Raw genomic sequence first — 15479 nt, 5'->3', positions numbered from 1 at the left:
ACTCGGGTCCCTGCGTGGGGCTGGGCGGGGCTGGGGGGTGAGACCGGGCTGTGACCCAAACAGCTGCCTCCATTGTTCTGGGCACTTCAGAGACCTCGACTGAGACGTTTGTCCCCGTTGGGCCTGGCATGGTACTGACCCTAACAAACATCACACCCCAACACTGTACTGTGCACTGCACAGGCCCTGACAGAGATCCTGCCCCCACATTTAGCCAGTTTCTGCAGGGGCCCTAAACAAAATCAGGGATCCTGTAATGCTAGGAGTTGCATAGTCCCCAACTGAGATCAGGCTTCCTGTTGTGCAGGGCTCTGCACAGACGCTGACCAAGATCAGGGTCCCCATTGTGATAGGTGCGGAAAAGACACCAAGAGTACCTCTACCCTGCTGTTAAACCCCCCCAGCTGGCCCATGCCAGCTGACTCAGGCTCACAGGGCTCAGGCAAAGGGGCTGTTTAATTGCAGTGTAGATGTCTGGGCTCAGGCTAGAGCCAGGCTGTAGGACCCTGCGAGGTGGGAAGGTGCCAGACCTTGGGCTGCAGCCCCAGCCTGAACATTGACACTGCAATTAAACAGCCCTGCAGACTGAGCCGTGTGAGCCCAAGTCAGCAGGCACAGGCCAGCCGCCGGTGTCTGACTGCAGTGTAGACATGCCCACAGGGACAGAGAGGCCTTGTCAAAAAAGGCACAAAGACTAAATAGGGCAATGGTGGGAGGCGACTCTCCATTTTACAGATGGGGAAACTGAAGCTTAGAAAGCTGAAGTGATTTGCTCAAGTTTGCATGGAGAATTTGTGGCAAAACTGGGAACTGAACCCAGATTGTTTCAGTTCTTGCCTCTTCCCTTATCCACAAGCCCAGCATGTGTGTTCAGCATTGCTCTGGCCTGTATCTGCCTTGCATTGGCTTCCAAGGGAGACTGTGGAATTCCCTTCACTGGAGGTTTTTAAGACCAGGTTAGAGATTCACCAGTCTGGGAATGTCTAGGGATACTTGGTTCTGCCTCAGCACAGGAGGCTGGAGTAGACGCCCTCTCAAGATCCCTTCCAGGCCTGCATTGAAATAATTCTCTTTTGTGCTGTGTCCTGTTCTATGCTGAGCTGTTTTGCATGTTGCATTTTCTAACTGTGATTGCACCATGTTGTGTTGCATAGTTTTATGGTGCATTGTTTTGCCTCAGATGATCATATTGGTCCCTTCTGACCCTAAAGTCTATGAGTCTATGAGCTTGTTTAGTGTCTATGTTGTGTTGGTTTGAGTTGAGCTATTTTGCATTGTGTACTTTTGTCCTAAGATGTGTTAGTTTGCATTGTGTTGCTTTCTTCTCCTTAGTATTGTGTCATTTTATGCTATGCAATGTAGTTTTTTGTTTTGTTGTTGTTTTTTGAATGGCTTGACATCATCATGTTGTGCGGTTTTTCTCTGTATGTTGTTTTATACATATATATCGCATAGCATCCTTGAAATGTAGGACTAGATAGGACCTCAAGATGTCATCAAGTCCAGCTGTCTCTGCTGAGGCAGGGCCAATTATATGTTGATTATCTCTGACAGAGGTTTGTCTTACCTGCTCTTAAAGACTTGCAGGAAAAGAGACTCCACAGCCCCCCTTGTAAGACTATTCCAGAGCTGAAGTACCTCAGCTCTGGTGACACGCACACAGATTTTAGTGGTGAGCAGCTGTGGAGAGAGAGGAGACCCCAGTGAGTGGGCAGCTGGGTAAAGAGACTAAAGCTGAGAGGAGAAACATTGATGTGTGCAAGGTCTGTGACAGAGCTAAAACTAGATCCCAGTTCTAGTGCCACCGTCCTGTTGTTCTGGGCACTGAAGGTCTCTGCCATACTGGCGTTTTAGGCACTGTCGCAAACCCTTAGTACAGACAGACTTTACACTAGTGCACTCTGGCACTGGTGCACCATGTCCCTGTTTGCAGGTTTGAAGTGGTGGAGTGGGAGGGACAGTGACCTCATAGAGTCCTGGGGCTGGCTGACCAGTGCAGCTGGTAAGGGAGGGGCAGCAGTGAGTGCTGGAGGTATGAGCGAGGAGCACAACCCCACAGGACTGGACACTGACTTCTCCTGACTCATGACACACACACCCAGCTGTGTGCAGGGACCGCAGCTCAGCTGCCCTGCCAAGACAGCCTGTGCATCCGTGGACAAACCACCTCTTCCTGCAGCCTAATACAATGAGGTGTGGGGACCTTTCCAAGCTGCGGGTTATGTGGCTCTGGCGTTAACGTGGTATGTTCCTGGCTGTGTCCCTGACCTGCTTGGTGACCTTGGGGAAGTCACAGCCCCTCCCTGTTTTCCTCCTACCCATTGTCTCTTTGGATTGTGATCTCTTTGGGGCATGGACTGTCCCTCTCTGTCTGTGCAGTGCCCGGCAGAATGGGGGTGCTGATCTCAGTCAGGTTCTCTGCCATGTGCTGCACGATGGGGCCCTGATCTCCATCAGTGTCTGTGCAACACAAAGCACAGTTTATAGACTCAGAGACATTAAGGGCAGAAGGTAGAGGTGTATTTCAGATGAGGTCTCATCAGTGCCTTTTATAACAGTACTAAACCTTTCATGTGTCTGCTGGAAATACCTCACCTGATGTATCCTAGGACTGCATTAACCTATTTCATGACTGCATCACATTGGCAGCTCATAATTATCCTTTGATCAACCAGTCTCCTCTGTCACTTCCAATTGACAAATCCCCAGCTTATTGCAAAATTATACACTTGGGGACTAACAACTAGAATTTGTGCACTGTTCATTTTCATCCCATTTCTATTACTCCAGCTTTCAAGGACATGCAGATGTTCTTGTATGATTTTCCTGTCCTCCTCCATATTGGCAATCCCTCTCGGCTTTGTGTCCCAGTCCCACTTCTTGTGCCAAGATCACTAATAAAAGTGTTGAGTAAGATTGGTCCCAAGGCTGATCTGAGGAACTCCACTAGTAACTCCCTCCAGCCTGACAATTCACCATTCAATATGATCCCCTTGTAGACTCCCCTTTAACCAATTCTTTATTGACCTTTCGGTTCTCATATTGATCCCCATTTTCTCCAATTTAACAAATAGTTTCCCATGTGGAACTGTATCAAGAACCTCACTCACGTCCAGATCAGGTTTCTGTGGCACAGTCCACCTTTTGTAACACCATGTTTTATTCATTTATAGTGCTGAAGGCTGGGAGTTAGCAATAGGCTGAGAATGGCCATGTGGAGGTAGGGGAGGGGATGGCAGACAGTGGGGAGGTGGGGGAGATGCGGCATTGGAGTTGTATCTGGGAATGTGTTTTGTAGGAGTCCATGTCTCTGCTCCCTGTGGCCGTGGTGCATTCCGTACCCAAGCAGCACGTCAGCAGAGCAGACGCATACACTGTAGCTCTGTCTGTAACACGCAGCGTTCACTGCCAGACGGGCTGGGCAATTTTTCAGAGATCCAGCTAAATATGCCTGGCTGGGGTGGGTTCAGTTGGACGGAGGTCTGGGGCTCTGATAGTTTGCTATGTTCCTTTTTGCATAGTCGGTTCTTTCCATTTGTTGTTTTACCCCCACCTATGCCCGATGCCGCTCTCTTCTTAACTTGCTTCAGTGATTTCACTTCCAGTTTTTAAATAGGATCTTAGAATTGCAATGCTGAATGAAAGATAAACAAACAGAACCATTTGAATGTTGGTCCATAGCTGGTAGAACTGTACCTAGTGACGGTCGGGTGTAATGACTGGGTTCCCTTTAGCATTTTCTGGCGGGGCGAATAAAGCAATGTCAAAGAGCCAAATGTGCGCTTTTAGGGTGAAAAGGCTCATCAGGTGTTTGCTCTCTAAGGAACATGTCACCGGCCAGGGCTTGCAGTCGTTCAGGAGAGGTGCGCTGGGTTGTATTTTGGAATCTCAAAATAAAAGGTTAAGACGGTTGGTTCGCAATATCCATTGAAATCTTGCAAACAATTATACAAAAGGACCCTACTGCTGTTAAAAGAACATTGTATTAATACTAATTCAAAACTGCCATTAAAATAAGGAGAGAAACGCATGAGAAAGGAACTAACACCTACGTACCATTTCTTAATGCCTAAAATTTTGACACTCCTCACACCATCTTTTTTTAAAAGTGATGCCCAGCACAGTCAAGTTAATGAATGAAAGCACACCCATTATTCACTGCTTCGTGTTGCATGAGCATCTGATTAAACACCTAATTAAAACTGTACCACTGTAAGTGGAAATGCATCAACCCAGCTTAGCTCCAAGGTGTTTAGATGAGAATGAAAAGTTTCTAAATTAAATACATGGCAGACTGGTTAATGGGGAAAATACACTGAAATGTCTCTACCCAGTCCTGTTGACTTCTTCTAAACCCTCTATGAGTTCTGACCTCTTGGTCAACTTGGCTCCCAGTCTCACATCAACTGTGCCCTCTCCCAGCCTAACCCATTTTTACTGCTATTCTTCATCCTCCTCATCCAGGCAGGGGGTTGATGCAGCGGCCCCTAAGGTACCTGCGTTAATCACAGTCTCTCAAACTGGGGCTATTTAGATTTCAAGGAACGATTTATCCCAGTTACTGACTCTGGGAGGGGGGAGAGAGGAGAGGCTGAGAGGGTGTTTGTTCTTAGGGCCATGTTTAACCCTGGTAGGCTCCATGTTACCTCGTCCTCCACCCGCCTCCATGTGTCTCTGCTCATATGTCAGTGTGTCACCTTCTGATCATAATGCCACTGGCCTCAGGAGAGAACCCAGACAAGAGCTACATCACAAGAGGGTTATGGTACTGAGAGAAAAATACATCACAGGGAGGGAGTAATTATCCTGAAATGAAACATTCGAGTCTAGGAAGTGAAAGAATTCAAGTACTTCATTACTTAAAATTATGTTTGAAATGATTAGATTTTTATGAATAAATTGCAGCAAATGCTGATTTCACTGTGCACAGACACACATGAAAAAATATTTGTATAAGTAATATACAGAAATGCTTCTGGAAAAAGTGGAGTTTGATTTAAGGATATTTACACTGTATATTTTGGGTGTGACATTGACAATTCCTCTTTGAAGAGTTATATGATTTGGCTTTTGGAATCTCAGCGGTTACTATAATTAAATAATTGTTGTCAGAGGACTCCCATAACTTCCCACAACTCTGAACATTGAAATTGTAAACATTGAAAAAAGGGCTTAAAAATAAATATCACTATCTGTTGAAATTAAAAGAAAGAAATAGACAAAATGAATTTTGTCAAACCCATTTAACCGCAATTGCAATATGTTAGGGGATGGAAATTCACAGCTAAGGGACCCAACCTTAATTCTGCCCTGTAGTGATGCCAGGTAATCACCGTAGGGCTATGAATTAGGCATTTTAGTGTATAAAGTTCCAGGTTACAAATGGGTATGATCTAAAGACACATGAGATCTTTTCCTCAGGATATCACCGTAACTGGGTTGTTTCTCTTGTTGGTAATTCCCAGAAATGAACAGATTATTAACGTTTTGTCAGTTATGAAGTGGCCATTTCAGATTTCTGGGGAGTGTCTGTTATTTTGCACTAGGGGCAAGGTCCTTGGAGAGATGGAACCTTGGTTTCATTTTCACTTCTCCATGCTCAGCAGCTTCTGGAATTTGGTTCAAAGTATTTACATGTTTCCCTGCCCTGGTGTTAAAAGTGCTGCTTTAGAAAGTGGGGAAGGGCAGGAACTGGCTGCAGGATCAGTAGCTGAGTCCTTTAGATATTTATAGCTCATCGGAAGGAGGATGGGGATTGGTGGGAGTCTGGGGATTTAATAATAAACACAGAAATATCATTGTTCTTAGTGAATTTTCATCTTCTAATTCCCATAACCCACTAATTATCCCTGGCTGCCCCCGGCCGTCTGGGGAGGGAGAACTAGTAAACTCCTGTGGCCAGTGTGGAACCTAAGGCCCAAGGATCTTTCCGTGGCTGACTCAAAGTCACCCAGAGTGAAATTCACTTCACTGGATAAATCCCTAGTTGCTGAGCTCTGCAGAGGGGTGGGGAAGTGAATTCCATCCCCCATTCTTGAGCATGGACCCTCCCCTCCAGTTCTCACCCTGATCTCAGACAGTTCCCCAATCTTCCCCTGCAGTGATGGACCCACTTGATGCTGCCAGAGCCATGTGCCATGGGATCTTGAGAGGACAGAGACCCAGCTCCAGAACTGCTCCCTTTGCCCACAGCCCCCAAGCTGTGCTAGAGTTGCCCTGACTTTCCAATCTGCAGATGGGTCCAGCTGTACCCAGCCCGTGCACCCGCCACACACAAACTGTCACAACAAACATGCCAGGATTGGGAAGGACCATCTGGGGCTGGCTGCAGTCTCCCTTTGCTGCTGTGAGGGGAATGGGGTGGTCCCTCATATAGGATCCAAACATACCCAGGGGTAGAAGGGAAATGTAGTTTCTTCCAGGAGTTTGAAATGTTTGGTTTAGGGTCCTGAGCTCTGTCTTCCTGTTTGTCTCCTTTGCCACTTTCAGATCTCTTGGAGAGACAAGGTGGGTGAGGTAATTTTTTTACAACTAATTAAAAATACCTATTTGCTATCATGAGACCAACATGGGTACAACAACTTTCCCCTTTGTACTCTCTCCCCATCTCACCTCCCCCTCAGCTGAGACTGTCCCTGGTGCTAGGAAAATAAGGGTTCAGTCCTGTAACTGGATTGGGTCTTGCCAGCACTAACAGGAGTGAAAGCCTTTGTGCATTAATGACAGCAGCAGCTCTGGGACTCGACCCATAGGGAGAAGAGACGGGAGTGAGCAGGTTATGTTTGTGTCAGGTGTGAGTTACTCATGTGGGAATTCTGCACCACTGCGTATGCACAGAATTCACGTCCAGCTCAGAATTTCTTTTTTTTTGGCATGAAGAAGATACATTCTGCCTGAGAAGTGCTACAGTTCTGCCTTTCACCCACCAGAGGCCCCTGTAGCACCAGAACAAACAGCATTCAGCTGGGTTCATCTTGGTGGTAATTTGTTGCCCCGAGCTCTACCCCAAATGGGAAGAGAGTTAGTGGGTGGAACTTGGGAGAGTCCTGAGACACGGCTGCCTCTGGGGGTGGGGACAGGGTGGTCATTCTCTACTCACAAGAGGATGTGGAAAGGGCACAGGAGGAGCAAGTGTCCCCTATGGAGACTGCCCAGCCCCCGGTTATCCAGTCCCAGATGCTTCTTCCCCCACCATACCCCAAACCTCTTCACACCTCCAACCATCAGTTGCCAGTTTTCCCTCGCTGCTAGCCCTTCCTGACTGGCAGAGACCCTCTAAGCCAGTAGTGTGTCAGAGCTCAACCTTCTGGCTGAGTCCTCTGAGCACTTTCTTCCTCTCTTGGGGTGACATGCCTCAGGCGCCCCACTAATCTACATTGCTTAGGCTTTGGCTTCAGCCCCGGGTGGTGGGGCTCAGGCCCTGGACTTCAGCCCCATGCGCTGGGACTTAAGCTTTCTCCCCTGGGCCTCAGTGAGTCTAATACTGGTCTTGCTTGGCGCCCACCCTGAAACCTGCTAGTGGCCCCTAGTGGCCCCAGGACCCCTAGTTGAGAACTGTTGCCTTAGCCCACGAATCACAGCAATGTTCAGGTTACTGCCAGTCATAGAATCATAGAGTATCAGGGCTGGAAGGAACCTCAGGAGGTATCTAGTCCAACCACGCGCTCAAAGCAGGACCAAGCCTCAACTAAATCATCCCAGCCAGGGCTTTGTCACGCCTGACCTTGTCCCAAAGGACCAGTCTCTTACGGAGATCAGTTGAATCTTAGATCTCACAGCAAAGACAATACTTGTAGCCAGTCCTGTAATAACCTGTATTAAGACTTATTTAAAAGGAAACGAGAGTTGTTTACAAAGTTAAAACAGGTAATCCTATAGATGGAGACAAGTTACAGTCTTAAATTTCAAAAGGTAATAGAAGCCTCTATAATAAGCAAGCCCTATATCTTCCTTAGCACTAAACCAGGCTAATCAGCTCGGGATCTCTTGCTTATGCCTAGAATCTTTGCTCCCCAGAGTCCAAGCAACATACAGATAATCAGTTCCTTCTGTATGGGTTTTTTTATCCCCTTCCTGCCATGTGCTGTGAGCTGCAAACTGAGCTAACGGGAAGTCAAGAGCACAACAACAGTCTTTTGTCGTCTTTAACATCCCATAATAGTCTCTCTGGTGTTGATGGACCTTTCCTGCCAGGCAGGATGTAATGCATTCGGTTGCCAGTCAGCACTTCACCTAGGTAAAGTCTCTCTCCTGTCTGGTAATTTACAGAGCCACAGAGGCTCACAATGCAACTAGTCAGATATTAACCCAGGCAGCAACTCACAAGCATTCAATAAAGTGTAAACACATTCTTATAATCCTAGTTCCTAATACTAACACGGGTGAGTCAGACTGATTCCAGCTATGTTTTTGTCCCTGTTCAATGAAGACATGGGGGCTTTTGCAAGAACTAACTCCTCATCTGCCAGTGTCACAGGCAGGATGGGCAGGGATGGTGTCTCTAGCCTCTGTTTGCCAGAAGCGGGGAATGGGTGACGGGGTGGATCATTTGATGATTACCTGTTCTGTTCATTCCCTCTGAAGCACCTGGCATTGGCCACTGAGCTAGATGGACCATTGGTCTGATGCAGTGGGCAGCTCTGACGTTCTCATGTTCACAGTCTCTGTCAGGAGTATCTATTCATTTGGACTCGCTGGGGGGCCACAGAAAGAAACAAGATATGCTGAAGCAAGAAGGCCCAGTCTCAGAGCCCCAGGGGTCACGCTTCTCAAAAGCTAAAACTAGGCCCAGCCCATGAAAGGGGCACTGCCAGGAGAGACTGTATAAAGGCTGGAGCATCAAACAGCTTTGTAAACCTGAGAGAGCTGTCTTGGGAACAGTGACAGGGAGAATTCCCCAGAGTGACTCCTTTGATTCTGCTCTTCTCTGGCCTTTGGTTCATAGAATTATAGAACTGGAAGGGACCTCGAGAGGTCATCTAGGCCAGTCCCCTGTGCTCAAGGCAGGACTCAATATTATCTAGACAATCCCTGACAGGTGTTTGTCCAGCCTGCTCTTAAATATCCCCAGTGATGGAGATTCCACAACCTCCCTAGACAATTTATTCCAGTGCTTAACCACTCTGACAGTTAGGAAGTTTTTTTCCTAATCTCTATCCTAAACTGCCCTTGCTGTAATTGAAATCCATTGCTTCTTGTCCTATCCTCAGCGATTAAGAAGAACAATTTTTCTCTGGCATCCTTGTAACAACCTGTTATGTACTTGAAAACTGTGATCATGTCCCCTCTGAGTCTTCTCCAGACTAAACAAACCCAGTTTTTTCAAACTTCCCTCATTGGCCATGTTTTCTAGACCTTTATTCATTTTTGTTACTCTTCTCTGGACTTTCTCCATTTTGTCCACATCTTTCCTGAAATGTGGCCCCCAGAACTGGAAACACTATTCCAGTTGAGACCTAATCAGTGCGGAGTAGAACGGCAGAATTACTTCTCGTATCTTGTTTACAATACTCCTGCTAATACATCCCCAATTGATACTTACTGTTGCAAAAAAAGCATAACTCTGTTGACTCAGATTCTGCTTCTGATCCACTATTACCCCCAGATCTGTTTCCACAGCACTCCTTCCTTGGCAGTTATTTCCCATTTTGTATGATTGTTCCTTCCTAAGCGCTGTACTTTGCATTTCTTGTTATTGAATTTCATCCTATTTACTTCAGACCATTTCTCCAGTTTGTCCAGATGATTTTGAATTTCAGTTCTATCCTCCAAAGTCCTTGCAACCCCTCCCAGCTTGGTATCGCCCGCAAACTTGAGAAGTGTAACAGAGAGACTCTGCTGCTGGGAGGGTTTCACTATGGGTCAGAGGGTTACACCCTGGTAGGAGGGGGCTAGATCTGTACTGGAATAAGGTCACTCTGTGCTTCCCAATGTGGCAGAACCTAGAATGTCCATTAGCAGGGAAAATCCTGGGGGGAATCGACATGTGGAAAGGACAGAAACCCTGTGTGAATGCTCTCACATTGCCCTTCTCACCCTGGCAGGCTACAGAATAACGTCCACGTTTTGCTCCAGATCATCCCATCCTCCCAGGGGGAAGGCAATGGCTGCAATGGAGCTGGCTCAGGTAAGGGATTCTCAGAGAGCTGGTGGTGGGTTCTGCTTGGAGGGAGAGAAGCAGTAAATGTATGGGAGGGTGGGAGCCAGTGATGAGCTACCAAAATATTAACAACAGGTTCCTTCCTCCTCACCTCACGAGGGGCTCATGCCCCCCCCGGGGGCCGTGCCCCATCCAACCCCCCGTGTTCCTTGACACACACTCTGGGTACCCCTGTCACATCCCCCCCTTCCCTGTCCCCTGACTGCCCCCTGCCGCCCCATCAAACCCCTCCTCTCATTCTTGATGCCCCCTCAGAACCTCTGCCTCATCCAACCACCCCTTCTCTCTGTCCCTGACTGCCCCCCACCAACTCATCCAACCCCTGCTCCTTCCTGACTGCCCCCTGGGACCCATGCCCCCTTCAATTTCCTTGTTCCCTGCCCTCTGACTGCCCTGACCCCTATCCACGCGCCCACAACCCACCAAACACTCCCTCCCTGCCCCCTTACCACACTGCCTGGGGCCAGGACTGGGACCGCGACTGGCGCCGCAGGATCCAACTCCCCGAGCCGGGCTGGAGCTGCTCGGCCGGGACCGGTGCTGCGGGACCGGAGCTGGGCCGGGTCGGAGCCACTCGGCCAGGACCAGCCCGAACCAGGGGTGCTTAGACGGGACCCGGCTGGGGCGCTCAACTGGGGCTAGGGGGAACCGCTCTGGTGGAGCCAGACTGAGCCACATGCGCCGTTCCCCCACACCCCCGGCCTGGGTTACTTGCCTGCTGCTTGTTTCAGGCTTCCCGCGAACATTCGCGGGAAGCAGGGGATGGGGAGGAGAAGGAGGGTGGAGCATTCAGAGGAGGGGGGGTGTGAGCTGGGGCTGGGGGCTGGGTGGACAACTGCCTGAGCCTTTGTTAAATTTAAAAGCTTTTTTAGAACCAGTTGTCCTGGAACAACCTGTTCTAAAAAGGCTTCTAAATTTAACAACTCTCCTTTCTTTCTTAGTGAAATCCAGTATTGGCTGCTCCATTCTCTTGCCCAGTATCGATTTCAGACTGACAAACTTGTAATTAGCTGCGTCATCTCTTTTATACTTTTTAAATATTGGCACAGCATTAGCTTTATTCCAGTCTTCTGGAATTTCCCAAGAGTTCCAAGTCGTAATTAAAATCAACATTAACAGTCCACCACGCTCCTCCAGCAGGTCTTTCAAAACTCTAGTTATCTGGACCATTGTTAGGATTAATTTTGTCCTTTTAAAAACTTCCTTCTTATTTTCATTGGTTGATCATTGATTTCTGTTAGCTTCCCTTGCCAACTTTCTACAATTCTGACCTTCTAACTTCTATTCTTTACTATTGAGTTCCCCTTTCTTCCATATATTTTATTTGGAGAGTGTTGGAATTCCTACCAGGGAGCTACCAGCAGGCTCCAGAGACAGCCCCATCTCCTATATTAAGCTCTGGCTAGTAGGTATGTGATAAATGTGATGACCCTGCTTCCATCTGTCAGCTGGGAGACACAAAGGTTCTCTCTTCCTCCTGGCTGCTCTAGGCCAGGTGGGGTGGGACTCTGTTAACATGTGCCTCCTGGAGCTTCCATTTACCTGGTGCTGCTGTTCCATGAACAGTGAGGTTGTGAGTGGGGCAGCAGGTCCTGAGTGTTGGACTCTTTCTTTTTCAGGGGCCGGTGACTTTCGAGGAGGTGGCTGTGTATTTCACTAGGGAGGAATGGGCTCTTCTGGACCCTGTTCAGAGAGCCCTCTACAGGGATGTCATGCAGGAGAACTATGAGACGGTGACCTCGCTGGGTAAGAAGTCCTGTCCTCTGGGTTATTAGAAGCTGTGGGGTCTATAAAGAACCTGAGCAGTAATAACTTTATACCTTTATTCATCATCCAAGTTTTGACAAGTTTCTTTGTCCCCCTTTTTTTCCTTATCTCCCATATACTAGCAGGCTGCAGGGAGGGAGGAGGTAATAAGGGATGAGGAGGGAACACAAGAAGCTCCCAAGGCGCCGGGAGGTGGTGCCGGCTGCGAGTAATGGGAAGAAGGAGAGGGGAGTGTGGAGGAAGGGCACCCAGGAAGTAGGCTGGGTGGGTCAGTGGGAGGCAGGAGAGGTTTGAGGATCTAGAGCTGTGGGGGATCCCAGACCTTTAACCCTGAATCCCTACCTAAACCTCAGGTAAATCCTAGACTTCAGCATAACCACTCTCGCAAAGCCTCAACTTAATATAAGGCCTTGAACTGTAGCAAGCTTAGGCTACGTTTACTAAATCGTATCACTAAATCGACCATGGCTAGATTGATCTCAGAGCGTCAATCCCGGCTGTAATGTCGACCTGCCCTTAATAACCCATTTCTTTATGCTCACCTCTTTGCCTCCACGCATGTACCAAAATAATAAGTAATACTCTGATCATGGCATCTTAGCTCTAGCAAGTATAAAATTGCCCACAAGACGTGAGACTAGCTCATAGATCGTAAAATCAGGGCAGGGTCAAGAAGAGTGAGGGTTTGGAGAGAGTCTTGTCCCCCCTATCCCCATCTGCAGCAGCCACAACCTGTCTTTCCTCCAGGCTCCTTGGATCTTTGAGCCTGTCCCTCCTGAGGTTGCGTAGCCCAGTTCTTGTTTCTTACATTCTCCTTTTCCAGAAGAATTAGAGGCTGTTGCTCCTGAATGTTAGCGTTTAATTCCCCAGCCTTCTCCTCCCACTAGGGGAGTTTAATTCTCCCTCCCATTTCACCTGAGTCACTGGATTTCCTAATTCCCCAAAATGTGCTTTTGCAATGTCACAGTTCAGGAGTAGCTAAGCCTTTGACCTGCCTCCATGGTCTGCTCAAGGAATGGCCCCTCAGGTATCAGGCCTCTTGCCAGCCCCTCTCTATGGATAGGGACCCACATGCCTCTCCTTTTTGACCAGTGTGTGAGGATTGCAGCTTGTCCTCCACTGTGTTTGCTGGACTAACGTCCAGTTCCTGTGCTTTGCTTTCTCTCCAGGGGCTGTGAGCAATGTGTCTGAGATAGAGGTGGGACTTCTGGTGATACTTGTATGATGCCAATACACACCTCAGTTTCCTGCTGTGATTGGTATTGCTATGATTATAAAGAGCAGGAGACGTGAGGGGTTTTGTCACATAGCTGTCATGGGGTGATATGAATGGGTCATTTAGGACTCACTGGGAGTAACCTACATCAATCTAATACCCAACAGAGACAAGAGAATGACTGTCACCCAGGGCTGCCCAGAAGATTCAGGGGGCCTGGGGTCTTCGGTGGCGTGTCCCCCTTATCTGCTCTGACACCGCAGAGCGTTTTCCTCGTGTCCCCCTTACCAGCTGGAAGGAGGTTACTAGTGGAGTTCCTCAAGGATCGGTTTTTGGACCAATCTTATTTAACCTTTTTATTACTGACCTTGGCACAAAAAGTGGGAATGTGCTAATAAAGTTTGCGGATGACGCGAAGCTGGGGGGTATTGCTAACACGGAGAAGGACCAGGATATCATACAGGAAGATCTGGACGACCTTGTAAACTGGAGTAATAGTAATAGGATGAAATTTAATAGTGAAAAGTGCAAGGTAATGCACTTAGGGATTAATAATAAGAAGGTTAAATATACATTGGGGACGCATCAGGTGGAAGCAACAAAGGAGGAGAAGGACCTTGGGATATTGGTAGATCACAGGATGACTATGAGCCGCCAATGTGATATGGCCGTTAAAAGAGCTAATGCGGTTTTAGGATGCATCAGGCGAGGTATTTCCAGCAAAGATAAGGAGGTGTTAGTACCGTTATGTAAGGCACTGATGAGACGCCACCTGGAATACTGTGTGCAGTTCTACTCTCCCATGTTTAAGAAGGATGAATTGAAACTGGAACAGGTTCAGAGACGGGCTACTAGGATGATCCAAGGAATGGAAAACCTGTCATATGAAAGGAGACTCAAAGAGCTTGGCTTGTTTAGTCTAGCCAAAAAAGGCTGCGGGGGGATATGCTTGCTCTTTATAAATATATCAGAGGGATTAATATTAGGGAGGGAGAGGAATTATTTAAGCTTAGTACTAATGTAGACACAAGAACAAATGGGTATAAACTGGACACTAGGAAGTTTAGACTTGAAATTAGATGAAGGTTTCTATACATTAGAGGAGTGAATTTCTGGAACAGCCTTCCAAGGGGTTTAGTGGGGGCAAAAGACATATCTGGCTTTAAGATTAAGCTTGATAAGTTTATGGAAGGGATAGTATGATGGGATAGCCTAATTTTGGCAATCTATCTTAGTTTATCAGCAGATAAGTATGCCCAGTGGTCGATGATGGGATGTTGGATGGGATGGGATGGAATGGGATAGGATGGGATCTGAGTTACTGCAGAGAATTCTTTCCTGAGTGCTGGCTGGTGAGTCTTGCCCACATGCTCAGGGTTTAGCTAATTGCCATATTTGGGGTCGGGAAGGAATTTTCCTCCGGGGCAGATTGGTAGAGGCCCTGGAGGTTTTTCGCCTTCCTCTGCAGCGTGGGCCATGGGTCACTTACTGGTGGATTCTCTGCAGCTTCAGGTCTTCAAACCACAATTTGAAGACTTCGATAACTCAGACGTAGGTTAGGGGTTTGTTATAGAAGTGGATGGATAGGGTTCTGTGGCCTGCTTTGTGCAGGAGGTCAGACTAGATGATCACATGGGTCCCTTCTGACCCTAGAATCTATGAGTCTATGAGCTCTGATGCCTCAGAGCATTTGCCCTGTTTCCCCATTCCCTGTTCCTGTTCCCCCTCCTGTTTGACTAAGTTCATACAGTAATATTCTCAGCTATACCTTTGCTTAACCAATCATTGTACTGAAATTTAATTAACCAATCCTAACACATTGAAACATAATTCTCTAACCAACTGTATCCCACTACCTAATTAACTTACACCTAGCAAAATTAATTATGCAGCAGACAAAAACAATTAGAGAACCAGACTGATTAACATTGTAAAGCGGTGGCCATAAAGATAAAAGAATACAAAAATGAGAGTTTCACAACCACAAGGATTGAGTAGTGATTTCTTGCCAAACCAGGCTGCTATCAAACTAAGTTTTCTTTAACCATCTTAAGATCTGTTTCTTTATCTGGTAGTGCTGGGCACTATCAGGACAGGATCATCTTCCTAACAGCCCAATAGCACCTTATTTCAGTGTGACTGGTTTGGGATGTGACCCTTTGCTTCCCAGCTTATGGCTGCCCCTGCTGCTTAGCCAAAGGTCTTAGCCTAAGGACAAGGCCTCAGACTGTCACAGCAAGAGAAGGCTATTACAAATACAGACAGTGATTTTGATTCTTTGTTTTCATACTCCTATAAGTAGCTAAGTGATAAAAATACCCCTAAGTTCTTAAACTA

At 47.4% G+C, this 15479-nt stretch overlaps 2 protein-coding genes across 7 annotated transcripts in view; one reads left to right on the top strand and one right to left on the bottom strand.

Moving 5' to 3' along the window:
- Nucleotides 1-15479, bottom strand: part of LOC127039734 (zinc finger protein 772-like) — a 464874-nt gene that overhangs the window by 23359 nt on the left and 426036 nt on the right. The gene's annotated exons all lie outside the window — the stretch shown is intronic.
- Nucleotides 1-15479, top strand: part of LOC127039384 (gastrula zinc finger protein XlCGF57.1-like) — a 34268-nt gene that overhangs the window by 2539 nt on the left and 16250 nt on the right. For 5 of the 6 annotated variants that reach the window (XM_050933045.1, XM_050933046.1, XM_050933047.1 and 2 more), the window contains exons 3-4: nt 10044-10126; nt 11779-11905. In XM_050933045.1, the coding sequence (XP_050789002.1) occupies nt 10103-10126; nt 11779-11905 (151 nt within the window). In that variant the 5' untranslated portion in view covers nt 10044-10102. The remainder of the gene's footprint in view (nt 1-10043; nt 10127-11778; nt 11906-15479) is intronic. The other variant, XM_050933049.1, reaches the window with a different exon arrangement.

This window comes from Gopherus flavomarginatus, chromosome 23 (assembly GCF_025201925.1).
Source record: "Gopherus flavomarginatus isolate rGopFla2 chromosome 23, rGopFla2.mat.asm, whole genome shotgun sequence".
Classification (NCBI taxonomy): Eukaryota; Metazoa; Chordata; order Testudines; family Testudinidae; genus Gopherus; species Gopherus flavomarginatus.
The sequence above is the reverse complement of the archived record's forward strand: the minus strand, read 5'-3'. Positions and strand labels throughout refer to the sequence as shown.